Source organism: Camelus ferus, chromosome 6, assembly GCF_009834535.1.
Source record: "Camelus ferus isolate YT-003-E chromosome 6, BCGSAC_Cfer_1.0, whole genome shotgun sequence".
NCBI lineage: Eukaryota > Metazoa > Chordata > Mammalia > Artiodactyla > Camelidae > Camelus > Camelus ferus.
Genome location: NC_045701.1, coordinates 24,624,740 through 24,641,084, shown reverse-complemented (window position 1 = coordinate 24,641,084; position 16,345 = coordinate 24,624,740). Strand labels below are relative to the sequence as shown.

The 16,345-nt window shown below is 34.3% G+C and overlaps 1 protein-coding gene across 1 annotated transcript in view; it reads left to right on the top strand.

Annotated features, from left to right (window-relative positions):
* The window catches only part of SPRED1 (sprouty related EVH1 domain containing 1), a 105,450-nt gene extending 90,171 nt beyond the window's left edge, over positions 1–15,279 (top strand). The window contains exons 6-7 of the mRNA XM_006192048.2: positions 7,930–8,031; positions 10,122–15,279. Coding sequence (XP_006192110.1) covers positions 7,930–8,031; positions 10,122–10,772 — 753 coding nt within the window. The 3' untranslated portion in view covers positions 10,773–15,279. The remainder of the gene's footprint in view (positions 1–7,929; positions 8,032–10,121) is intronic.
* Positions 15,280–16,345: the final 1,066 nt, after the last annotated feature.

Sequence of the window (16,345 nt, the reverse complement as noted above, 5' to 3'; positions counted from 1 at the left end):
CTTTTCTGCTTGCCCCATTTGTTCTCTGTTCGTTATTTCCTCCACTTTCCTTATTTGAGTATATTTAACTACTTAATTTTTCTTCTTTATTAGAAGAAATGCAGTTATTCAGTATTAGTAATGCAGTTGTTCAGTATTTTTCATAGTTATCCTAGAGAGTACAGTATGAATTGTTGACTCCTTAGAATCTACCTTTAAACTGATTTTTTTAACCACTTCTGGTGGACCCTACAATACCTTCAGGCATTTATCTCTTTTTCATTTACCTTTTGCATTGCTGTTGTCTTGAATTTTAGTTCATTCTAATTATGTGTGTGTGTGTGTGTGTGTGTGTGTGTGTATTTAAAGGCTCCTAAAATAATATTTCAAACGATCAGCATTGATTTCAGTTTATCTACCTACTCATGCTTTTGGCTGTTTTTCAGTCCCTTGTTTATTACTATACTACAATGTAGGATTATTTGTTGCCTATAGCTGTTAGTGAATCTTGGGTTTTGTTTTTCTGAAAACATCTTTTATTTTCGCCATTTTTGAAGGATGTTTTGCTGACTGTCACATTCTACGTTAGCATTTATTTTCTTTTAGCACTTTAAAAGATGTTGTACTATTGTCTGTACTTTCCCATCATTGCTGTTAAGAAATAATTATCTTTATCTTTGACTTTTAGCTGTTTTTTTATGCTGTGCCTAGGTATTATGTTTTTTTATTGGATTTTTAGAGCTTTTTGAATTTGGCTGGTATCTTTGAACACATTTAGGAAATTTCTCCACCATTGTCTTCAAATATTGTTTCTAAATCTGAGGCTCAGGGAGAGATAAGGACTGGACATAAAAGTTGGGAATCATTATCTAAGGATGGAAATTAAAACTGTGAGAGAAGTTTGAATTACTTTGTAAGACAAATGGTATTCAAAACTAGAACACTGGTTTTAAATATTAAGAGTGTGGTAAAGGAAAACAGTCACATAGATAGGAGAACTAGTCAAGGATAATAATGTCTTGGAAGCCTGGGAAGGAGAGTTTGAAGAAAGTGATTAATGTATTGCAGTTATGTAGTCCAAGGAAAGTTGAATTCTTCTCTATAAAGGTAATTGGTAGCCTTAGCATAGTTTCAGTGGGATTAGGAGGCATTTGTGACAGGAGAGGAAACAAAGGGGAATTTTTTTTTTTTTTTTTTTTTTTTTTTTTGCTATGGCTCCTTTCAAAAGCTTAACTAAAAGGCCTTCCTTTAAAGAGTAGATAGAACTAGAGGGGTGCAGGACCAAAGAATAGATATGTTTATAATTTGAAGGGATAAAGAAGGTGAGAAGTTAAACATCTGGGACAGAAAGAATAACTGATAGAGCAAAGGCACAAAGGAAACTATCGCGGACACAGAGGAATTACACCAAAAGAGGAGGAGGTACTTCATCCTTCTAGGCTAAAGAAAAGTTTAGGTAGAACTATAGATATATAGGAAACAGAAAGTTAATGAAATTCAGACTTGATCAGGTCAATAGTGGATGAGCCTGCATCGATTCTTGGATGAGCCTAAAATATAATTGTTATTTTTATCCTAAAGATTTGAATGTGGAGAAGAGAGTGAAGAGAAAATAAACAACCTTCTGCATCATCTAGGAACTTTTCTTCCAGCAACTCTCAATATAGCCATACCATAGCAAATAAATATAGTTTGAAATATTCAGGTTAGATGCAGATTATGAAAGTTCCCCTGCTAATAGACCTGATTAATTAGATTATTTAAGGTCTCAAGAAACAGATATTCTCAGGCTATATCAGTCGCTAGGGGCTTATTGTAAGGACACATCCGGGTGAATGATGTATCATTTATACATTGAAGCCGTCCTGACTCATCCCTCTCTCAGTCTTATCCGTTACATATCCAATCAATCAGCAATCCTATAAGCTTTACATTGAAAGTATATAGACTTTCATCATTTCTTACTGTTACAGTCTTCTAATCTCCCTACTTCCACTCTTATCCTTCCTACCCACCCCAACAATCTGTTCACACAGTAACCAAAGTGATCCTTTAAGAAGATGTAAATCAGACTTGCTCAAAACTTTATAAAAGCTTAGCATCCCATTTAGAACAACATACAGAGGTTTTACAGAGCTGTTCAAGATATTGTTCCTGGCTTCTCCAGACTTACTTTCTATTGTTTCTCACTCACAGGCTTAACACCCCGACTTTTCTATGTTTTAAATATATTAAGAGCATCTGTGCCTCAGGGGCGTTGCATTTGCTCTACCATCTGTCTGGAACACTCTTCTGTGAAGCCATCCCTGAGCACTCCAAATGAAATACCAGCCCATCCATAACTATATCCATATGCTATTTTAGTTTTCTTTTTCTTTTAACATTTTTTATTGATTTATAATCATTTTACAATGTGTCAAATTCCAGTGTAGAGCACAATTTTTCAATTATACATGAACATATATATATATATATGTATATATGCTATTTTATTTTTCTTAACACATATCACTTCCTGATTTTACATATTTAACTTGTCTCCTGCCTGTACTTTTTTGTTGTTCTTCATTCAGGAATCTAGAAGTTCCTAAGATAGAGTAAGCACCCAGTAAATATTTGCTGAATAAAAGAAAAGGTGAATAAATGCTAGCAACATCACCCTATAAGCAAATGATGTTTTGATTCATCTTATTTCTAGTCTTGTTAACATTGAATACTGGAAACTTGGTTAACTTAGGATCATTGAGTTTGTAAGTATCAAATCCATTCAAACTAGCATAAAGAAAAGGGACTTTGTTTTAATGACTCAAGTGACATTTCTCAGAGTTCATTTTAAGGATTAAGACAGAACTTTTGAGATCTGGAAAGGCATTAGGTAGCTTCTATCTTTCCCTGCTCCCCCTCCTCCCTTCTACCCTACACACACATACCCCATATGACTATTTATATCTTTACACATCTGTTTTATTCTTCTCTATGTTCTAGAATCTTTGTTGTCTCATTGGTTTGTAGTCTGTCATGGATTTCAGAATATCGGGCTCAGCCTTTTAGTCTAGTTGACATTTCAGCCCTTTAGTCTACGTGTCATTCCTGTAATCTCTAACCCAATCCCATATTCTTAGGAAGAAGGAAGCTGATTGGCTTTGCATAGGGCAGATTTACATAGAATACAGCTTTTCATCCCAAGGTTTAGGGGGGACACATTAAGCTGAGAGGAGATAAAATGATGCATACTCCATCCAGCATTGCCAGTTTTGGGCAGAGCCCTTGTTCTGGGCTGTCTTACAAGTTTACAGCTTGCCCTTGTGTCAAGGGCCAATTTCTGATTTAATCATATTTATGGCTGATTGGGAGGAAAGTTCCATGGCTAATCATGGCAGCGTTAGGGTAAGGAGATACTTCTTCCTGCTTTGTGTCAATTGGAACTGTGAGTTTTACATTTCCTGCATAAACTTGTTATTCTTCTTTTGCTTTCATGTTGGCCATTTTTCAGACACATGAATCTTGTCATCCATTGCTTAGAGTTTTGTTTTTTTTTTTTCTTCTCAGAAGATAAGGTTAAACTCTTGTTTCTTTGACAGAACTTGATTGTCTTGATTTGTTGTTCTCTCTAACACATGAGTGTCTCTGTTCCCCCAGTACTTAGAACTATAATTTATCCTGGTATTCTTGACACTTTACCCCTTGAATATCGTGTTATCACGAGAAGGGGCATAATGAAGCCTGTTAGTCTGGTGTTTTTCATTAACTTCTACAGAAAATAAAACTACTGAGAACAGCACTCAAATTCCTGAGAATTTTTCTGCTTTTACTATGAGAGGTAATTCTCATTCTGATACTTAATTATTTTCAGAATGGTTGTTAATGTGTTGTATGTGGTTTTCATGTTTACTAATTTTATTCCACCTCTGTAATTGTCTTAGGAATTGAGAAGACTGTTTAAAATGAGATTTTATAGTCCTTTGGTGCTTCACTAAGTGCTTTTGATTCTAGTATTTCATTTGAGCAGAGCCAGTATCTTTAATTTTTCACCAGTGAAGAATCATTAAGTACCAGAACAAAGTCACTGGGCTAGTAATTTTTGATTTATTGGAAATCTATGTAATTTATAAATGGTAATTCATTTGTTTCTTCTTCTTAACTTATTTCTCTTCTTTCTTCTCCTTTTCTAGCTCAGATTAAAATCTTTCCCTCTGTGGTAAATAGACAGCTTTATATTTCATTAAATCTGATAATTATGGTTTGTTACCCTTTATCATAGCTGGTCCCTATTATGTGCTGGGTACTGTTTAAAGCACTTTACCCATGTAACTCATTTTAATCCTCAGAACATTCATTATGCAAACTGCCTCATTTGGGGAATAGAAATTATCTATAGTTTATACATGTTTTTTGTTTAAGTTTATTATGAAATTTTATGAGAAATTGAAGAAAAATCATATTAAAATAGTGATACAAGAAGGAAAAAGTAATTGCAAGCCAGTTTTACTTTGAGCAAAATAATAGCAAAAAATAGAGGCTGAAAGGTAGAGCATACCTTCTCCAGGGATTTTGAGATATCACAGCAATCCATCTGGAGTGATACTTTTAGGCATCCCAGGAAATAAGGCAGTTAAGTCTAGAGACAGCCAGTTTAACACTTTTAAATACAAAATAAGTTCCAGTATTCTGAGTGATGGCAGAAAAACTCATCCCAATAGAGGGGAGAAAGTGAACTAGGTCACTGATTCATGTGGTTGAGCAGGGAGAATAAACCTGGTGAATGTAACATAAAGTTATAGTAGACTGATATTCTTTATCCTAGACCCTGGGAATTTATTTGACCTACCTTCTTTGGCTGAGAGGACTATAAAGTTAAAGGTGTTCTTTTGATTGAAGGGAGGGAAAAGAACCTGAACTCTTCTCCCAGAATGGCCATGATAGTGTTGAAATGGTCACCATGTAGAAAAGTACAAAATAGTGCTAGATAACTGTGGAGAAGGAAGAACATTTGGCAGATAGCTGTTAGCCTATTTTTTTAAATTTTATTTTGAACATGGAGCCAGACTGTTTGGGTCTGAATTCCACCTTCTTTACAACTGATACTTTTACTTACCTTCAAGATCAATGTGACATAGAGAAACAAGTGTTCTATTATATGAGTTTGTATAACTAGATGTTTAATTACACATTTGCTGATGTTAAAATAAATTAACTTCTCAGTTTATTAGGAATTAGAATGGAATACATTTTCTTTTTTAAAACTACAGTAGACATTAGCTATATATCTAATAAGCAAATATTACAGAGGTTTCTTAAAAGGAAATGATGCTGTCAAGTTAAAGGAAGAAATATGAAGAAATTTAATTTGCCAGTTGTGTAAATGCTGCCAGAAGACATGATTGCTAGATCAAATACAGAGGACTTTCTTATTCACAGCACAATAAAGTAGCATGAACTTCGTGTTTGTGTCATTTCCCCTTGTTCCCAAATCTCATGAAGGTGGCACTAACCTGCTTAGGTGAATATTGCACACTCAGTGGGTTTGCATCACAGTATTGGAACCCTGAGTTTAGGGAACCCCAGTCTTTTATAACCAGTGATAATCCTGCCTGACTTTCGCCAGGGAGGGAGACAGTGTCTTTGTTGTACTGGATACTAAACAAACCTAACTTCAAAGGTGAGATACTATATCTTTCAAGGGTCTCCCTATACACACATCTTTGAAAAGACAGTCTGAAGCAAAAGCAGATACAGTGCCTTTGCTCACTGTATCTTCAGAAATAAGATCTATGGAGAATTGTCACCTAACACTAGCTTAGGTTTTTCCCTCTAGTGGTGCTTAAATAGACATTGTCAGTGCTTGTCTTTGACTCGTTTTCTGTGCTTCCATGGGCTATTGAAATCCTTTGATGGATTAGGTACATTCTTACAAACTGCTAATATACTCTCAGGCAGGTTTTAGTTAAATCGAATAGGCCTAGAGGACATTATAGCTCTTTTACTCAATTTCACTTACTTTCAAATTCCTGGGGTCATTTCACTATACACAGATAAGACCACAGGTATCAGTGAGCTTATGACCAAAGATTTATGACATATTTAATACATAGAAAACAATATATGTAATGAACTCCTGAGAAACTAAACAGCTTAAAAAAGGGAACACCCCAATTCTATCTATTCTATCTTCATCCTAGAGGTAACCATTACCTTGGATTGTGTTTGCTTAGCATTCTTATGCTTTTCTTGATGTTTCTACTACTTATTTTTCTTCTGCCGGTAGATATTTTGGTTGTTTCCATGTTTTTGCTGTTATTAATCATACTGCTAGTGCAAACTGTCTTGCCCCAGCTATTCTTGTGCAAGACTTTCTTTAGGGTGTACAGAAATGGACTTTTAACATTGATGTGCTATAAAAAGCTCTTGGACAAATTAATCTATAGTATTCATGTGTCTTATGAGTATGAGAGATGTATATTGAGCATTTGAGAGATGATAGAAATAACTGGTTCTTTACAAACTGATTTTAACTATATACTCTTATATAACCTTGTTACTGAGTAATAAATGTTCCAATGACACTTCTCCTTTTTGAATTTTATTTGCGGCCAGTATCTCCTAGTCTGTGGTGTGGTTTTTCACTCTCTTCATGCTGTTTTGGTTGAACAGACATCATAAATTTTATTATAATTGAATTTTTCATTCTTTTCCTGGTAGTGTCTTTACAAACTCCTCCCCATCCTTGTCTCAAAGATTTTTCTCTTGATTTTGTTTTAAAAGTTGTGTCGTTTTTTCTTCCACTTTTATTTTTTCCATATGAATAATTAGTTGTTGCAGTACCACATCTGCCATATACCAAGTTTCCATATATATATTTGGATCCATTTCTGGTCTCTCTTATCTGTTGGTCTGTTTGTCCTGCACCAGTGCCACGTTGTCTGCTTTACTATAGAATTACTTTAGCTTTATAACAAGTCTTAATATCTGCAGAGCAAGTGCCTCGACCACCTTGTTCCTCTTCTTTTTTTCTTTTTTTAAAGCTATTTATTCCTCCACAAAATTTAGAATCAGCTTATCAAGTTTGGTGAAAAATCCATTTGCAGTTTGTATTTCAGTTGCATTGAATCTGTATATTGGGGAGAATTTAGCCGCCTTATCCATGAGTGTGGTATATCCTCCTATTTAGCTCTTCTATAGCTCTCAATAAAGCTTTACATTTTCTTTATGAAAAGATACCATATTTTTTATAAGATTGATCCTTCTGGCACATTTCATTATGGTTTCTTTCCCCTCCCCCTGCTGGAAGCATGCAGAGGTTTTTCTAATGTTTACTGGTTGAGCTGCTAGAGGTAAACTCACAGAAGTTTGCGGTCTTCACAGTTACTGAATCCCCTCCGGGAGTTTTCAACTCCCAGAGTTGTCCATCCTGAGCCTCCAGCAATTTGTCATTTGTAGTTAAGGTTTTTCAACCCTGGCACTGGTTTCCATGGTGATTTCCACTCATGAGTCTCTGCTCTGGTAAGCAGTGTCTCCCTTTATTTTGTTGTCTGTCTCTGCAGTTTTGGGGTAGGAGTTTGCCCTGTGTCCTCATCTTTCATGGATCCAAGAAGAGTTACCAGTTTTTTTTCTGCTCAGCTTTTTTTTTTTTTTTTAATACAATAGAGTGGCAACTTCTAAGCTCCTTACATGCAGAACCAGAAACTAGAGGTCTGTATTACTTTTTAAATTTTCAGTGTATAAGGAAAAACCTAAGTTTAAATAATAAAGAGTATGACTCAGGTAATGCTTTTTATTAAAACCATTTTTAAAAACTTTGCTACTAATAGATTATAAAGTTTTGCAATACACTTTATAAATAAAACTTTTTTATAAATAAACACTTTATAAATTAAATTATCTATAATTAGTTTCATTAAAAAGCATGAAATGCATTCTTTTGTCACTTAAGTAGAAATTGTTGTATTTTAGATGATGTTCAGTCATCCAAGCCTAGATATTCAGAGCAGAAGTATAGACTATGTACAGCGACAAATACCCAAGGATGGCGGAAGCCTAAAGACCCAAAATAGGGTGAGTAATCTTAGTTTTATCTTCTGGTTTGGAATATAACTAAGTAACATATAAGTGAAATTTTCCAGTCTAATTCTCCATATAATTGAATTGTACTAGAATTATTTTAGAGTGTATAAATTTGTTATTTGTTTATATATACTTCTAAACCCTATTACTTAAATTTCCTCCAAGTTTCTGGATTGTTCCAGTGTATTTATCACCAATAGGAGCTGTATGTTGTAATTTAATAGTCTGCACCCATCACTCCACCTTTGGTCCAGATATGGTGTTTTTTTTTTTAAGCCCCAATTCTAAATATCTGGAAATTGAAATTTGCCCCATCCTGCATCAGTGCTTACCTGTAAACTAGTTACTGTGTCCAAGGACTAGGACTAGAAGATACAAAATGTAACTACTAGAAGCCTATTTGTATAGGTGAAGGGAAGGGTCATTTTGATTTATCCTCAAAAGATTTACATTTCTCCCTGGCCTCAAGGAAACAATCTACCTGGAAAGGCAAAAGAGAGGTGTGTTCTAAGTCATTTTCAGAGATTTATATAGCCAAGCTGTGAACTCATATGTCTTTGTATTAGTTTACCAGAGCTGTCATAACAGAATACCACAGAGTGACTTGAACAACAAAAATGTATTTGCTTACATTTCTGAAAGTACAAGATCAAGGTGTTGCAATACATTTGGTTTCTTCTGTGGCTCTTTCCTTGGCTTGCCAATGATCAGCTTGCTTCTAGCTGTGTCCTTTTTTTCTCTGTGTCCCACATCTCTAGTGCCTCCATGTGTTCAAATATCCTCTTCTGATAAGGACACCAGTCAATTGGATTAAGGTCCACCCTAAGAGCCTTGTTTTAATCACCTTTTTAAAGGCTTTTTCTCCAAATGCAGTCACATTCTGAGAGACTGAGGATTAGGGCCTCAGCATACGAATTTAGGGGGAACACAGTTCAGCCCATAATGTTTCCCCCTATGGTCTCTCAAATTTATGTTCTTCTCACATGCAAAATACATTCACCCCATTACAACAGCCCAAAAGTCTTAACCCATTCCAGCATCGCCTCTAGGTCCCAGATCTCATCTGTATACCATCTAAGTCAAGTGTGAGTGAGACTCAAAGTTTGATTCATCCTGAGGCAAAATTCCTCTAGGCCCTTGAGGGAAGAGGCCCACCCCCTTAGCCATGGGTGATAACTCTTCAAGTTCTGATTCCTTTTTGCTTTAAAAATTACTACTTCAATTTATCACTTTCCTCTCATATTTTACCTGCTAAGCTTGCTAGCAAGGAGGAACAGACTGCATCTTCTGCGCTTTGCTTAGAAATTTCTGCTAAATATTAAAGTCCATCACTCACAAATTCTACCTTCCACAAAATACTAGAATACAGTTGACCTCACATTCTTTGCTATTTTATAACAAGGATCACCTTTCCTTCATTGTCCAGTAATATGTTCCTCATTCCCATCTGAGCCCTCACCAGAAACACCTTTAATGTTCATATTTCTACCAACAATCTCTTTAAGGCTACCTCAGGCTTTTTATAACATACGCCTCAAAACTCAGCTTCTACCATTACCCAGTTTCAAAGGCATTTCCACGTTTTTAGATGTTTTTTAAGAGCAACACTCCACTACTTGGTACTAAAATCTGTATGAATCAGGGCCCTCCAGAGAAACAGAACCAACAAGATGTGCATATATAAAGAGAAAGCGACTTATTTTAAGGAATTGGCTTATGTTGTAGTCTAGGTACATATTCAAAATTTGCAGGATAGACAAGCTGTCAGGCTTGAGACCCCAGGAAGAGCTATAGTCTATATCCAAAGGCAGTCTGCTGGCAGAAGTCCTTCTTGCTCCAGTAGGGTCAGTCTTTGGAGCCTTCAGCTGACTGGATGAGGGCCACCTACTTCATGAAGGATAGATAATGTACTACGCTTATAGTCCACCAATTTAAATGTTAATTTCATCCAAGAAACAGCTTCACTTAAACACCCAGAATAATGTTTGACCAAATATCTGGGCACTACGGCCCAACCGAGTTGGCACATAAATTTAACCTTCACAGTCCTTAATTGCAATTTTCAACTCTTTCCTTTTTAGGTCCCTTTGAAGTCAATCCGACATGTCAGCTTTCAAGATGAGGATGAGATTGTCAGAATAAACCCTCGAGATATCTTAATACGTCGCTATGCAGACTACAGACATCCTGACATGTGGAAAAATGACTTGGAGAGAGATGATACTGACTCCAATATTCAATTTTCTAAACCAGACACTAAAAAATCAGACTATCTGTACTCTTGTGGGGATGAGACTAAGTTAAGTTCTCTCAAAGACTCTGTGGTATTTAAGACACAGCCTTCCTCATTAAAATTTAAGAAGTCAAAACGAAGAAAAGAAGATGGTGAACGTTCTCGCTGCGTGTACTGCCAGGAAAGGTTTAATCATGAAGAAAATGGCAGGGGAAAATGTCAGGATGCTCCAGACCCTATTAAAAGATGCATATATCAAGTTAGTTGCATGCTCTGTGCAGAGAGCATGTTGTATCATTGTATGTCAGACTCAGAGGGAGATTTTTCTGATCCCTGTTCATGTGACACTAGCGATGACAAGTTCTGCTTACGATGGTTAGCCCTAGTAGCTTTGTCTTTCATTGTACCATGTATGTGCTGCTACGTCCCTTTGAGAATGTGCCATCGTTGCGGTGAGGCATGTGGGTGCTGTGGTGGGAAACATAAAGCTGCTGGATGAAAGCATCCAGTGCCAAAATGAGCTAAAATCTTTGTGTCCAGGAATTAGCTAACTTGGATTTGTGGAAGCTTTTGGCAAGCAATGTGAAATCTTGCCTGGTATCATTTGGGGCCACACATGGAGGAAGCAGAAGTCGTCAGTTCTTGGCATTTCACAAATGCTAGCCATGCCTAACTTTTTCCCTGGAGTGCATGGCACATTTTGTTACAGGTTGTAAAGAATATTTGCAAAAAGAAACCATGGTTTATTTTTGGTTATTGGCTATATAAAGTGAGCATAAAATCTGATCCAACTAAAAGGGATTAATTTTTTGGCATTTTTGTATATTTATGCATAGGGTGATGGGACTTTCAAAAGTTTGAATTCATTAAGACATAAACTAAAAGTGCACTAGGGGACAGTTGATTTCAATCTAAGAAAAGTTAACACTTGGGAATTGTAAGAAGTAAAACAAGTGCAACTAAATCATTTATTAGTTGTTTTTTGAAAGCAGTTTTATGTATAAATAACAAATGTTTATATTTAACTAAATATAAGGTACGAATTACATATTAAACTTTTCTTGCCCTTCCTAGTTTTGAAGTAGATGTACATATATCTACTGTCACATTCCATTATATTTTGAATATTTTACTCATCTAGTTATAACGTTTTTATTCCATGTGAATGATTTGATATTTTCATCCTCATTTCCCTTTGGCTACAGTTTATATTGAGTTGTATCTGTACATTCTGGTAATCTAAAATCCTTAAAAAATATTCTAATAGCCTTGAGTGACCAACTTTTTTTTAAAGCACAGATGTAATTGTCTAATGTTCTGATGGGAACATAACACTTATTTTTATATAAAAAGAGACTGAGTAAACATTATAGAAAAAGTGAGGTTTGGGGTTGTTGGTTTTGTTTTTTGTTTTGGTTTTTTTTTTTTTTTTTTTTTTTTTTTTTTGTGGTATTCAACCAGCAAGTTCTTTTCTTTCAGAGTTTCCTCCTTCAAAAACTTATATTGCATTTACAAATGTTTTACAAGGTGAAAAGTGTAACTGGATAGTTATAGTAAAACAGTTTCCTCCTGAAATCTCCATTTAACATTCTGCTAAACCAGAATATGTTCAGCTGTGTTACTAATTTTTTAGCTTAAGTCTCAGTGCTTATTCTCACGTAACAATGATAACTTTTCTCAGTTGCATTTTATTTTATTTAAACCAGCCGAAAGCAAAATTATTTTATGTTAAAGGGTGTGCTAAACTATCCCAGGGAAGTATTTAATCCAACATTGTAAATAAAATATCTTGTACGTATAAATTTATTTCTCTTGCAGAGCATTGTACTACTGGATGTTTTATTTACAAAGTAATTGGATAAATGTTCCAACAAATTGTTTAAAGTACTTTGAGGTCAAATTGTCTTTTTTTAAGTGTTACATTAAAACTCTTAACTAAGTAAGGGATTCCTTAAGAACATTCCCTTAGAGGGATAAAGTTGAGAAGTGTGCCTTTTTTTAATGGCTTGAAGTTTCAGAAGTGATAAAAATTAAAATCACACTACTGTTTGAAGCTCATTTTCTATGCAGGTTTTTAAATGTCATTTATGTAATCATTCTTTTTACATATCACACTTAAACTTGTGTTAGCTTTCTTCTTTTGCCCCAGATCAAACTGAACAATGTATATAACACTATCTGTCTGTAAAATACTTTTTTTAAGAAAGCATTTATATTTATATGACAGCTTGAACTGACAACATTGTGTATATAGATCATCTTGAAGTATTATTTCACATTGAAAAGAAGAAAAATATATTGATAACTATAGATGTTATGAAGAAGAGGTTATTTCTAGTTTTGTACTAAAAATCAATTGGATGAACTAAGTCCAAAACATGACATTGTAGCAGCAGTTTTAAGTCTTATTTTTACTGTTTATATATTTGGATGCTGCTACACCAGATGATCTTTATCCCTTGAGTTTTCAGCTAAACTTGGTTTCCTAGGATAGACTGTTAACTTTCAAAATTACCTTTTATTGGTGAAATGGAAATATTGGTTTTCCTTGTGAATGAATTTTCAGACTTGTAAGTGCTGAGTTTATAATTCAGGTTTGAGCAAGGTGTGAATAACTGAAGAAAATAACTTGCTGGCTATATAGGAAATTGCTGTGGAAATGAACTGTGTATATACTTCTGGGAAGAACAAATTTAATCATTTCTTCTGTTGAGCACTAATCAGTGTAGTGCAACTCCTGGTTCTGTACTGTATTTTATATGCAACATATATGCTTTAATATTTTAATGTTTGTGCATTAATATTTTCAATTTGTTTAACCACTTTGCTGCTAAGAATTTTCCGTCCCATCCCCATTTTTTCCTTTACAATTTTAAACGAATTTCTTCATTAAAAACTATGGTGATGAAATCGTTTTTATTTTACCTTGGATCTTTATAGTTTAACACACCCAGTTTCCAAATCAGTCTAGAAGATTAACTGATAATACAATGTTTTCAGAATCACTATGTGGAAATTTTCTCTTGAGCAAATTAGAATTCTTATATGAAAACAAACGGATAGTTAAGTTTCTCTTCTTGAATATGTGTATAGATGTATGTTCAGGAACATTTTCTCATTCTACATGCAGATTTGGCACTGCCAGTTGGCTTTTCCTCTAAAACCTTTCACTTTTGTTTTTAATCTGGTAGTATAAGCAAATGGCTGAACAAAACTGCGTAAGTAGTAGTAAGTATTGAAAATGAAGTCATCTAGATGGCATGACAAGAGTGACTTTGGTTTGGTCTGGTGGCTTGTTGTATTCAGAATTGAAAATTCTTAAATGATTTTTCTCCTGCCTTGATGGGGGAATTATTTGATTGCGAAAGAAATATGAGGTGTGTAACTTCAGCACCACCTACTGGATGATTTATAGGCCAGACATGAGGTGGCAGTTGGGACCTGACAGTTTCATCACTACTACCAGCAAAGGGCTATTTAAGTGACGGCCACCTCCAGATGGAGAAAGCAAGAATGAGAAATATCTCAGAGGAACTGTAAAACCAATCTTTCCCCTAATGTGTCTTGCTGGTCGCTGAAAGATTTTAAGCACTTTTTTCTTACATATCCTGTTTTAAAATATTTATCGATATTTGAAACTGGCAATCAAGCTTAATGGATGTGCCGAAGCATTTATAGAACCAATCCTTTTAACTTGCAAAAGCCATTGCCAAAATGGTATTCTTTTTCCTCCCATTAACCAGTCAGGGAGAATTTTTTTAAATATATATATATATATATATATAAGCGTCACTGTATTTCATCATGACAACTTCAGAGAGTGTGTGTATGTCTCTGGGATGATGTTGGGCAGGGGTTAAAATTTAAAGGGGAAAACTTAAAACTACCTAATTTCATTGGTTATTCAGCAGTGCCTAAAATGAACTTTTGAAGTAATACAAATGCACTTTCAATTCATGTGTATAGTGCCATCTGGTATCTTGGGTAAGTCTTGCCTTTTCTTTTTCTCTCGCCAGCACCCCCTTAATTGAATGCCACAGAGAAGTTTCTTAATATCCAGCTAAGTCTCCAAAGTACAGGAAATGTATACTTTCCTCATATGGGCAATTTAAATAATCTTAAGAATGTTTGTTTTGTTGAAATTTACTTTAGGTTTTGTGATTACACTTTGGAATATGTGTTTAAGATTGGGTTTTTAGTTTTAGCCCAAAGATACATTAAATATAGACATTTTTCTACATAAAACTTTGAAAAATTTAGTTACCTGTAAATTAGATTCTTCACTAAATATTCTCATTCTTATATTGATTTCCAGGATCACATTTTGAAGTATAAGGGGGAGCACTAGAAACTTGCATCATTGTTGCACTAAAAAGGGGTGTGGGTGTTGATCTTTATACACCACAATAATAACAGTACCATAGGGTGTTTTACAGTAAGTCAAAAGAAAAATCACAACCTGAGGTAATTTATATAAAACAAAAACAAAACAAAAACCAACAAGAAAAGGGCTTTACAGTATTAAGGTACTGTTTGCCTAGCAGCCAGGTGGTTATAAAACTTTCATATGCTTTGATACACTGATGTTAGCCTTTGTTCCTGAAAGCTCCTTAAATTGCATAAGTTGCTAGTTTTGAAATTTTTCAAGAATAATCTAGTTGAAAAGCCTTTGTATTAAAGATACACATAGATTTTTGTGAGCATTGCCAGTATGTAGTCATTTGCTTTCTGTTTTTGACCTCAAAAGTGCCTCACTTGTATATTATTTCCATTAAAAGCTTGAATGCATTCTTTCTAATAAGCAATGAAAAATTGTTTAACTCATGTCATAATGTATCTCCTTAGATATAGTTGACTAGCTTGATAGTTTGGGATATATTCTGTAAATATGCATATATAAGTTTGTAACTGTTTCTGTTACATCGTACCCATGTAATTGGACATACCAGATGATATCATAAGAACTTGTTTTAATTACCTGATTAAACCTATTATGAAATATAAAAGGACTTTTTCTTACTCTTCTAGAGGATAACTATCACATGAGAGATAATTACTAAAGGAGAAAGCAGTAGAAATGGACGCTTTTGATCATAATTTTTTAAGGTATATTTTTAACTGAAAGTTCATATATAGTTCATTTTAATAACTTATTTATTCGCTCCTGATTGTATCAAGAATTTTTTTTTTTTACAGTTTGTTACCTAATACATTATATTTATGGTTTGGGAACATGTTACTGCTAAGTCTGGATTAACCACCTTAAATGATATCTAGGGAATCTTTAACCCACTACTACCCTTTTTTTTTTTTTTTTTAATCGTCGGTTTCAAAGTTACACTTAACTTGTAATATAAGCAAAAGTAATCTAAATGAAAAATTATTAGGACAGTACTGTACTCAAAAATCAAAGTATTTCAACACCAGGGTAACTTTTGGATTATTATATTACAGTTGTATTTATTTGAAAAATCAAGAATTAACTGTATACCTTTATCATGAATTATGAAATGTAGTCTCGTGTGCTTATTTACAGGTTTTCAGAAATTTGCTTTATATTCTTCACATCAAGTTAATACCGACAAGTAAGTAGAATAGTTTTTACATCAGAGAAATTGAAACTAGGGTTTCTGCTTGGCTGTCAATATAGTGTCATGCACACAGTGGTCCTTAAAACATCAGCATTAATAACATGAAAGCTGGAGTCGACTTCTTTAAAATTAACTGCTCTAAGATTTGCAGTTTTAGAAGGATCCTTTAAATAATGGCTCAAAAAATATATTCATAATAAAAGTCTAACAAAATCGTAGTTGAAATTGTGTCTTCTTTTATCTAGCAGTCTTTACTTTTGTTATACAATGTTCTTAAATGATCACTTTTAGTTCTCAAGTAATCCTATAATGTAAGTATTATCTTCATTATGCTAAAGAGGAGATTGAGGCTTCAAGGGGTTAAAAAAATACCCCAAGATCACATTAGAGGTACTGGGATAAAACCAAATTGTCTTAACTCCAAAGCTCACGCTTTTAGTCACAATGCAGTTTTGTGTTTTGTTACAAGAGTCACAGATGT